The 10,558-nt window shown below is 47.4% G+C and overlaps 2 protein-coding genes across 2 annotated transcripts; one reads left to right on the top strand and one right to left on the bottom strand.

Annotated features, from left to right (window-relative positions):
* Positions 1 to 3,181: 3,181 nt before the first annotated feature.
* LOC120897200 (transcription factor AP-1) lies at positions 3,182 to 7,673 on the top strand. Its single transcript, XM_040301876.1, has 2 exons — positions 3,182 to 5,495; positions 5,581 to 7,673. Exons 1-2 carry the CDS (start codon positions 4,775 to 4,777, stop codon positions 5,910 to 5,912), a joined length of 1,053 nt encoding a protein of 350 aa, XP_040157810.1. The 5' UTR covers positions 3,182 to 4,774; the 3' UTR covers positions 5,913 to 7,673.
* Positions 7,674 to 8,571: 898 nt separating this feature from the next.
* LOC120897198 (DNA primase large subunit) lies at positions 8,572 to 10,530 on the bottom strand. Its single transcript, XM_040301874.1, has one exon. It carries the CDS (start codon positions 10,373 to 10,375, stop codon positions 8,687 to 8,689), a length of 1,689 nt encoding a protein of 562 aa, XP_040157808.1. The 5' UTR covers positions 10,376 to 10,530; the 3' UTR covers positions 8,572 to 8,686.
* Positions 10,531 to 10,558: the final 28 nt, after the last annotated feature.

Below are 10,558 nucleotides of genomic sequence, written 5' to 3'. Positions count from 1 at the left end.
TACAATACAAATAAATGCGATTTACGATAACAAATGGTTGGAAGAAAAAAGGTTTCGTTTGGAACTGTAGAAGCTACACAACGACAGCAAAAATATAAATAATAGTTGGTTTTGATTACTTAAAGTCTTTATCGTTAAGTTTAAAAAATAAGGAGGTACTAAATAACAATAATTCCATAAGTCTCTGCGCTCATAAAATCCCCCAACAATCTGCACGAACGAACTGCACTTGTGTGCTGCAAATTAATGAAACGCTAAAATGCGGCACAAAGTTCAACAAACTTTACGTTTCTTCCGGATTGTTTTTTTCTTTTTATTTTTATCTTTTTTTGCTTCTCCATTCGTTTGTCCACCAAAAAAGGGGTGACATTCGCGAACCACAAACACACGCACACAGAAAAACGTGTTGCTTGACGCCGCGTACCAGCGGTTGTTGTTCTTATTATTGTTCTTAATCATTAATTCCCTCCTTTACACCCCACCACCCACAACACTTTGAAAAGGTGTTAATAAAGCTGCAAAAAAATGAGAACGAGCGATTCGAACCTCGATCTGTTCACAACCGGATTTGCCGGAGTTTCGAAGCTCTATCGGCAAAGCAAACGTGCTAAATGGAAGCTTCATGGGCGACAAAAATCTGACGAATTGAACGAGTGTGTGTGTAGTAAACATCAGCAACAAACGACATCGCACAATACACCCCAACCCTTAGGTCCTGCTGTTGGTAGTGATGGTGGTGGTGCAAATTAGCGGAGGCGCAAATTTCAAACAGTACAGTGCGCTATGGATTTTGTTGGCACGTTGTGGGCGCATTTCATACGCAAGGGCTTACGCAAATGGTGACACACTCTCGCGATAGTTACACTGCTAAAAACAACACTTGTTTGTGTTAAATGACCTCAAAGAATCCGAATCTTTATAAAATGTTTCTTCGAATTGAATTATGATCAACAGTCTATCCGAACTATGAAACAGTTTCTTTCTTATTTCACTATTTAAGAAAGGAAGTATTCATACAGAAAACTAAGGAAATAATATACGAATTACACTCAAAAGGCTATAAAAAGATAGAACATAAATTTATATGAAATAAACTCTATTTAACGATTTGAATAGCTTTTTTCAACGCTCGCGAGTTGTTTTCTAACAATAAATCTGTCACAGATATAATATTACTGTTGGGAAGCATATCAAAAGCCTCGAATAATAACGTTTGTATTAAGAAAAAAATCTTTTATTCGGCTCGTTGTAGAAAAAAATACTAAGCGAGACAATTTCTTTCCAAGAAGATCCTTTGAAAGATAATTACTTAGCTTACTTGCAAAAATAAATCTACTACCTTGCTGTTACCCGGAATTTTCACCAAGGCGGACGAATTCATGAAGGTAGGCATATTTTTAAGTTCTACCTTCGATTTGTATCAATTTTTCCTCAGTTTATACGACAACTTTGTTGGAGTAGAGCTTTTGCAACATATTTTGCAGCTGAAAGATGTTGGGCCGGTTTGCTAGCTAGGGAGTCATATTGAAATTCCGCCGAAATTTGCTTGAAGTTCAGTTTTGGCGACTTTGCTTGCCGCTGTGAAACCAGTGGACGCTCTTCCATGTTTGTTCATGTTTCCCAGGTACTATTTCACTGTTTGGCCGGTTGCATCCATCGCCCATCGGAGTCCGTTTTAGACGCTACTGGGTTCCATTATTTGATCGCGTACGTTTATAATCGAAGTTGCGTCACTTTTTATTCGCACTTTCGTTAGAGCACGTGTAGCTAAACCAATAATAATTTTTATCATTTTTTTTTAAATGAGAACGTCAACTACCATAACTATCATTTAATAAACAAAAACTGTATTTTTTGACTGAATCAAGCCAGGGGCGGTCCCATGGTACAGTCGTCAGCACGAACGGCTCAATAACATGCCCGTCATGGGTTCAAGCCTAGAATGCACTATCCCCATCAAGCAAGGATTGACTATCCGGCTGGGTGGTAATGAATTAAGTCTCGAAAGCCTGTATAGGCCGGCATGTCCGCGTAGGCCGGACGTTACACCAAATAGAAGAAGAAGAAGAAGAAGAAGAAGAAGAAGAAGAAGAAGAAGAAGAAGAAGAAGAAGAAGAAGAAGAATCAACCAAAACGGAATCTCCTTGTCCCTTCTTAAAGCGTTCCAAGTCGTTCATTGCGAAGGATAACGTAGATTACATTTTGTCCATTTTGTACATTACAACAAGTCTTGTAGTTGTTTATGCAGATCACTAAGAGATCAAGTTTTGCAGAGAAAACTAAATAAAAATAAAAATAAAATATTCTCATGCAATACCTTCTAAAATTGTAATATGAATAACTCATTGGATTGCAAATGCGAAAGTCGTAATAATGTTAATCTCAATTAATTCCTCTTCCGATTAAATATTTTAAGCGTTAACGAAACATGCATTCAGCAACTCTTTGCTAACTTTCAAATGGCACAAATTTTTACTTGAATTAAATCATGTTGTTCATTTAATATTCTTGCTTCCAAAAAAAAACCTTCCTTCTCGAACATTCCACCAGCGCCTTATATCCGTCCACTACTGTACATCCCTCAAAAATAACAAGGGTGGAGGGGTAGGAGGTAGCAAAAAGCCGGGAGTCCCATTTTAACAGCTTTCAAACCCGTGCATACACGCATTGGCTCGGCAGCCCCAAACGCAGCACCGTCGGCGAAGGTTGTGTGTCCGCGCGCGCACCCGCACGCGGGATTTTGTTGTCCTCTTCTGTCTGTTAATTCTCTCCCGTCCCTTTTAATGCCATTCCGCGGACGAGATGGAAAGAAACAAGCCAAACTGCCGCCAATCCCCAAAAACTGTTCCCTCCCCCCACAAACAGATGTAGGATGTAGACAAAGGGGCGTGAGTGAGTGAGGGCTTGTGAAAAACCAGGCGCAAAATTCGAACGGCGTACAACACGCGCACCGCCAGCCGCACACATGCAAAAAGCACGAAGCCTCCCAACACGATCGTGCACGAGCGCGCACGGGTAGCCAATCGCAGCGCCGGTGGATGACGTTATGCGGGCTATTTTTAGCACCATGAATCATATGTTCCCGTACAAAACCCGCACACACTACTGTAGCAGCGCACGCACACCAGCAAACCGCCCCGTACGGGTGAAGCTTTCATCAAGTCGGCTTCATTTTTCCATTCTCCATTCATTCGCTTTTCTACCTTCAAGCTGGACGGGTGTGTGTCTGTACGCGCGCGCGTGCGTGCATTTTGTTTTCCCTGTCGGCCGACAGTAGCCAGAATACCACGCGAAAGCCAACCGCACGGGATATTGGGGTTTTCCAACCACCGCTCATGGGATAGGCAAAAGAAACAGAAACGAAACAGTGCTTGTGCGTGTATGTGTGTATGTGGTTTGTGATTTATGCGTGGTTTTGTGACAGCAAATTGGAAAGATAAGTCGAAAGGGTGTGTAATGTCGTCATCGCCCTTGTGCTGCGCGCCACAGTGAGAAGGAATATTGGTGCAACAATAATCGCGTCGAATGTGTATTACGACAGTCCCGTCCGTCCCAACACACAACGGTGACACCATCCATCCCGTCTTTTGCTAAGTAGGCGTAGCGTGAATTAGGCGTAGGCCGCCCTGTGTGTACATTGCGAAATATATTCCACACCCCTCCCGCCCTGTGCTCGCGTGTGTGTGTGCACGTGTGCGCTTGTGTGTGGTGTGTGAGTTGCCGTGTAGAAAACGCGTGAAAAATCCACCCCACCGTCAAAGAGGCAAGGAGCGGCGGTGTGAGTGCTGTGGCGGAACATTCTGTGCAATAATACTTTGTTGTTCCGTATGTGTGTATGTGTGTGTGTGTGTGTGCGGAGACACAAATCCATTATTATTGCGCGGTCTTTCATTGGTGTTGACGTTTGCACGTACGGGAGAGCGCGCGCGTGCACGTGTGTGTGAGTGAGTGCGTACGCGATAGCTCGCTCAGTTGGTGTGCGTGTGCAACAAAGCAAAGAGCAAACTGCAGATAAAAAATAACCCTCCCGTACATTTCGCGACGCGTTTGAGCTCGTTCGCCAAATAGAACGCACTCGCTTGACGGGAACGATACGGCCCATAAACCACAGCGAGAAAGAAAAACAACAACACCAACAACTACACACTTCAAGTGGCCTTACCAGGAAAAAGCAAAAAAGCAAGCAAGCAGCAACAACAAAAAAAGCAAACGACAGAGATAATCATTGTGTGTGTGTGTGTGTTCGTGTGCGTGTACTTGTGTGAGTGTGGCACTTCAAATTGCCTGTCATTTCCTCCTCTGTGACCATCCGTTTGTTGTGATAAAGTATCCGTCATCGCAAAGGCTTGACAGTAGTGTGTGGTGCCATTAAAGCAAAGCGAAGCAACAAAAAAAAGCGCCATTCTTCCCTTACCTCGGGCGCTGTAAAAGCTCGTTAACCTTCCAAGGTGAATCCGTAATTAAATCGAAATTAAAAAGCCGCGTCTGCACCTACCAAACACACCCTGTTATTTCGTTGTACGTGGATGTGTTGTGTGTGTGCGTGTGTGTGAGAAAACAAACAAGTGTCAGTGCGTACTTCGATCCGTGAAAGGAACACGGAGGGCCCCGAAGGTTGTGTGTGTTGTTTATCCTTGTACGCAATTTGACATTTCTCGTTGTTCGTTCAAAACAAAACAACACACACACGGTGCCTCGGTTCGGGGTTTGGGAAAAAACCCACGGAAATTTGTGCAACGATACCACCTTCCCAACAACCACACACACAGCCACGATGCGAAACAACGTGCTGAGCAGTAAGCACGCCAACAACAACAACACGATGGAATCGTTCTACGAGGACGCAAACGCCCAGTTCCTTCCGGCCACAACGAACGGCGGTGGCGGTGGTGGCGGTGGCGGCGGTGTGGTAGTAGTGACGACGGGCAACGGGAATGGGTTGAAGCGGCCGGCCACCCTCGAGCTGAACCTCGGCCCCGGGAAGGCGCGCAAGACGCGGTACAACACGTCCATCACGATGCCGTCGGTGCTGCCGTCCCCGGACCTGCAGATGCTGAAGCTGGTGTCGCCCGAGCTGGAGAAAATCATCAGCACCAACGCGACGCTGCCCACCCCGACCCCGAGTGCCATCATCTTCCCGCCGTCGGCCACCTCCGAGCAGCAGCAGTTCGCGAAGGGGTTCGAGGATGCGCTGCTCTCCATCCACAAGAAGGACACGACCAGCAAGCTCAACACGAACGTGCCCACCAACACCGCCAGCAGCAACAACAACAACAATAGTAGTACGAGTAACAACAACAACAACAACAACAACAGTGCCAACAGTGTCACCCTCGTCGGTCCGTCGGCGGTCGAGCGGCTCTGTCCAACGACGGCAGCGGTCGCCCCCGTGACGGCCATCGCGACGGCAAACACCGCCACCAGTATGGTGGCGGCCGCGACGGTCGGCCATCACACCGGCATGAGCGGAGGGGAAATCACGTACACCAACCTGGGTAAGTGGGCGAGAAAGAGGCCCCTTCACGGGTTCAGTTTTCACCGTGACTTACATCCGACTTTCCTTTTTCCCTTTCCCCGCAGACTACCCCGGTGTGGTGAAGGAGGAACCGCAGCCGACGACGTCCGCCGCCAGCAACCAGTCGCCCCCGGTCAGCCCGATCGACATGGAGTCGCAGGAGCGCATCAAGCTGGAGCGCAAGCGGCTGCGGAACCGGGTCGCCGCCTCCAAGTGCCGGAAGCGGAAGCTCGAGCGCATCTCCAAGCTGGAGGACCGGGTGAAGGAGCTGAAGGCGCAGAATGCCGAGCTGGGCGGGGTGGTGTGCAATCTGAAGCAGCACATCTTCCAGCTGAAGCAGCAGGTGATCGAGCATCACAATTCCGGCTGCACGATCACGCTGCAGGGCAAGTTTTGAATGCACCAAGAGTGTAGCAATCTCGGTTTTTTGGGCTTGGCTGGCGGTCCCAATGTTCGTCCGTCGTCTACAAAAGCAACACGGTGACGTCCCAGCCTTTTAGGTGTCCTCTAGCAAAAAAGGGAGAAAGTGCGTGCGTGCGTCGTGATACGATTTTTGTTTGTATTTTTGTTTGTTTGTGAGGGATGTTTCTTTTTAGTTTGTGTGTGAATAGAGAGAGAGAGGGAGGCGCCGGTCGTCATGAGGGCGACTAAAAAGAAACTACTAGGTAGTGTATACACGACCCGGGAATTGATTTCCGCGGCTCTCTTCAGGTTCAGGTCTTTCGTAGTAAAGGGAAAAGCGCAATGAGGGGGGGAGAGAGAGAGTTAGTTACTCGAAAACAAAACAAAACAAAACACATTTACGCGAACAAAGCTTATTGCCATTGTGAGACACAGAAATGCCTTATCGTATTAGAATTGATAGCCTATATATATTTGGGTATTGAACGCCGCCGCCGCCGCGGGGAGTTTGTGGTATTTGGCGCTTCTCGGTACTAATAGGAGGACCATAGCGGGAGATGTATGTAAAACAACGGTGGATAATGCTAGTGTTTACCACTACTTGCTCTGTATGTTTGTGCAGGAAACAAAGCAAGAGGCAGGAAGATTTTGCGGATCGATGTTGTTAGCAATAAGTTGTTAAGTCTCCTTTAGGGTAGCAGGGGCTAGTAGTAAGTTCCGAGGTGTAGCATTCAAACGAGTCAGATTGTTTTTCAAATGCTCTAGAGTTTGTTTGGAACAAAAACAGAAAAAAACAAGTGCTTCTAGTCGTTGGATCGAGCCGTCCGTGTCTGTCCGTACCACCTACACGTGGCGCGTGATGGACACGGTCGACTCGAATTCTCCTGCAGCGCCGCAGCATGAGAAAGTGCCGCATTGAAAGTGCATCCCGCAATGCTAGTGTCATATTGTTAGTTTTTACATGATTTTTTTAATGTATAAATAGAGCTTTTATTTAGGTGTAACTGCTTTCTTGCACAGTGCGATAGATTGATTCTTTCCTTTTTGCTTTCAACCGTTTCCGATAGTTTTCTATAGTCAAAACGATCTGATCCCAGTCCGTTGCGTTGCCTAAAACCATCCCGACCGCACAGTTTTAAAGTTTCCTTTGTCACATTTAATTCTCGCTCTGTAAAAACTATGCTTTCAATCGAAATAACATGCCAGGAAGTGGTGTGATACATGCCATACATTTCAAAAGGGAAGATGCTTTCCCATGCTTCCGCCCTCCCCAAACCATTTCAAAGCAATTTACTCTAGTGACTCTAACACGACAACACGCTTTTGGGAGTTGTCGGGTTTAGAAATGTTTCCTAATTTTGTGTAATATGAGAAGTGCTTGTGAGGTGGTTGCACGTGCAATTGCAAGATGTATATAATTTAGAACGGAAAGCGAGCGAACCCCGAAAGTCACAGTGCGTGCCAGTGTGAGCGTACACCGCCACGAGGTGTAGAAATGAATGCTAATATAAACAAACAAACAAAAGGATGCAATTTTTGTTTTCAACTATTTACTTGTAGCTTGTAGGGTGAAAAAAAAGGAGAAAGTGAGGAAGCACCATGTGCGACGGCGTAAGAGAGACAGACAGATGTGAGAGTCATTTGAAGAAAGATATTTATTTGTAAGCGTTTATCGATTTCGTTTATCGACTTTATTTTTGAAAATATTTACAAATAAAATCGACCATTTCGCTATTTAGTTTTGCCAAACGTTAAATCTTTGGTGGGCGTTTATTTATTTTCTTATTTTTTTACAACTACCAATATCTACGAAAAAGCGTCACACACATACATACAGTGATTGGGGTACGCGGACACGGTTGTGGGATTTTCTGCTGCATGGCTGTATGTGGCCGCCCTGCTTATTAGCTCTTCACTGTTGACGCAATTACGTCATCATCGATGGGTACCCGCGGGTCGGCCGTGGAGTTGTTGACCTTCACTCCCTCTCCCGCTCTCTCGACGGTTGGGATGGTAAAATCTTGGTGAAGCGCGAGATATGGAGTTGGCAGTGTTTTGGTGGTGTAAATACGGCGACATACTATTAACGCGTTTGATAATGCACGCCGAAGGAATGAAATTAGCGTTATTTTAGTTTGTTCAATGTATAAAAACCGGCCAAAATTGCCTCTTTGTTGGGGAAGCGGAGGCATTAAACCTGTCTCTGAAAGGTATTGTGTGCATGTGTGCTGGGCGGAAAGAAAGACATGAAAATAACGTATGAGCAAGACATCAATTTCAACCAACTCTTTTTATTTATGTTGCTTTACAAATGTTCGTTGCATTACCACCAGTTTCATCTATCTTGCATAATAAATGACTTGAAATTTGCATTAACTTTTAATTAAACTGATTTATTTGAAGGGCACTGCAATTAAAATGCAATTGCATACTTTCAGGCGTCTGGTACGCGTGCATTTAAACAAACGCTACATTGCATACTGTTAGGCGTATGACGGTCGAAATCAGTGTAATTTGTATCTTGGACTATTTTACTATTCGTTTTAGGGTGTTATTTCCACTTCTTCAAATAATTATTTTATTTATCTCTTATTTTGCTTAATTATTATCATTATTATTATTATTAAAGCTATTGTAAAAACAGCAAAATATGCTTAAAACGTACGTTTTATTAATGTTAATGTCCATTGCGTTTATAAAAAAAGTACAACGAACCTGTTATTGACTAATAAATAAAAATAGACCACCCCCCCCTTCCTCCCAACCACGTTACTCGTTAAATTCCAGCATATCAAAATCATCGTCATCCCATTCCTGCGCCGCTTTCGTTTGCTTTGGGCTGACTTTCTTGCTCAAACTCTCCGCCACCGGTACCGCAAGCATCGTACCGTCCGCATCCGTTTCCTTCTCCTTCGATTCCATGATTTCCCAAAGCTCCAGATCATCGTCCGCCCCGTTCAGCGTGCTGGAATCGCCCACCATGCCGCCGTCCTGCGTCGACTGGCTGTTCGGCTGGCTGTTCCAGCGGGCCGACTGGTTTGCGGGCCCCTGCCGTGGCCGCTCCTTCCCTTCCATCGTCAGCTGGCTCAGCTCGAAGTACTGATTCGGGTGGTTAATGCCCTCCTCCAGTTTCGTTTCGTGCACCACCTCAAAATACTTCCCGCACGCGATCTGATAGTGCCCCTTCGCCGCATACCCGGCCACCTCGTCCGCATCGATCGCACTCAGCCCGTAACCGGTCAGCTTCATCTTGAGCGTGCTGGAATCGAGATTCTTAAACGGACAGCCGTGCGTTTCCCCCGGCCCGATCGGTGTCGTGATCACCTTCATGCAGGAAAACGGCGAGTAGTTGATGCGCGAACCCTCCTTGCCGTAATTGTGCCGGATCGCGTACGCGTACTCCTTCTCGAACTTCTCGATCGGCACCTTGCCGCGGGTGAGCTCCTCGCGCCAGAAGCGCAGCGCATCCTCCATCGTGACGCCGATCGCCTTCAGGAACAGCGTGTACTGCATGCGGCCCACGTGCTTCAGGTGGTGCGTCGCGCGCAGCGTATCGTGCACGTTGCGCATGCACAGCGCGAACGATTTCTTCGACAGCTGGTCGAGACTTTCCACCGGTACGCTGCCCGTCTTGGCCACCGTGTAGTTTTTGCCCGTGTACGACGTGTGGATCGATTTCAGCAGCATCGCGAACCGCTCGTCGATTTCCAGCGTCGGCAGCAGGCGCAGATGACCTTTCAGCCCGTCCTCGATCAGCTGCTGGTGCTTCTTGCCGATCACGTGCGTGAAGTGGTCGGGCGTGATGTACGCGACACCCGCCTTGAGGAAGCATTTGCGGTCGCGCACCAGATTCAGCACCTCGGTAAAGTGCACCGCGTAGAAGTCGGTCGATTCCATCTTGAGCCGCGTGTGGTTGTACGTGCTCGCGCACAGATGCTCGGAAATGTCCAGCTTTTCCTCGTCCGACAGCGGCTTGTAGTCGAGCTCGTACACCTCGAGAAAGTCCTTCACGTCGCGCATCGACAGCGCGCCGAACTTGAGCCGGAACAGTTCCATCTCGCGCGCCACGAACCAGCGCCGCAGCTCCTCTGACCGGCAGTAGGCGAACCGCAGGATGAAGTGGGACAGATAGTCTCGTCGGCGGGCCGCCTTGCTGGCATCGTCGTTCAGGTTGCCGCGCGCCAGCTTGGCGTACGTTCGCAGCCCCTCGTGATTGACCTCCGCCAGGACTGCCTCGCGCCACGCTTCCGAGGACACTTTCGGGTTTTTGGCCGTCACCTGCTCGAGCAGCCGCAGCATCTTTAGGCGTTCCAGGGCCAGCTTCTCGAACTCGTCGAACGTCAGGTCCACGATCGGTGGTATCAGGTAGAAGCACACGTTGTGCGGGATGATGTGCTCCAGCGCCAGATCCGCCGAAAAGCGCTTCGCGTTCAGATAGTTCTGCCTGGAGTTGATCATTTTGCGGAGGTTTTTATTAAAAACAAAACACTGACCACACACACAAAATCTGTCCCCAATGCGAGTTTCTTCCAATTCCACAACAAAGCGACGTTGTTGTGGCGCGTTTGGCGCGCAATTTTCGCCCAACCGACTGACAGCTGTCAAAGGGACTGTTTGTTATTTTTCGACTTTCGTCGATTT

Source organism: Anopheles arabiensis, chromosome 2 (assembly GCF_016920715.1).
Source record: "Anopheles arabiensis isolate DONGOLA chromosome 2, AaraD3, whole genome shotgun sequence".
Lineage (NCBI taxonomy): Eukaryota > Metazoa > Arthropoda > Insecta > Diptera > Culicidae > Anopheles > Anopheles arabiensis.
The sequence above is the reverse complement of the archived record's forward strand: the minus strand, read 5'-3'. Positions and strand labels throughout refer to the sequence as shown.

Bases quoted from the DNA above. Each gene is read 5' to 3' on its own strand.
- LOC120897200 (XM_040301876.1), top strand. From the start codon at position 4,775: ATGCGAAACAACGTGCTGAGCAGTAAGCACGCCAACAACAACAACACG. The intron at 5,496-5,580 runs GTAAGTGGGCGA...CTTTCCCCGCAG, and splicing joins AATCACGTACACCAACCTGG to ACTACCCCGGTGTGGTGAAG.
- LOC120897198 (XM_040301874.1), bottom strand. From the start codon at position 10,375: ATGATCAACTCCAGGCAGAACTATCTGAACGCGAAGCGCTTTTCGGCG.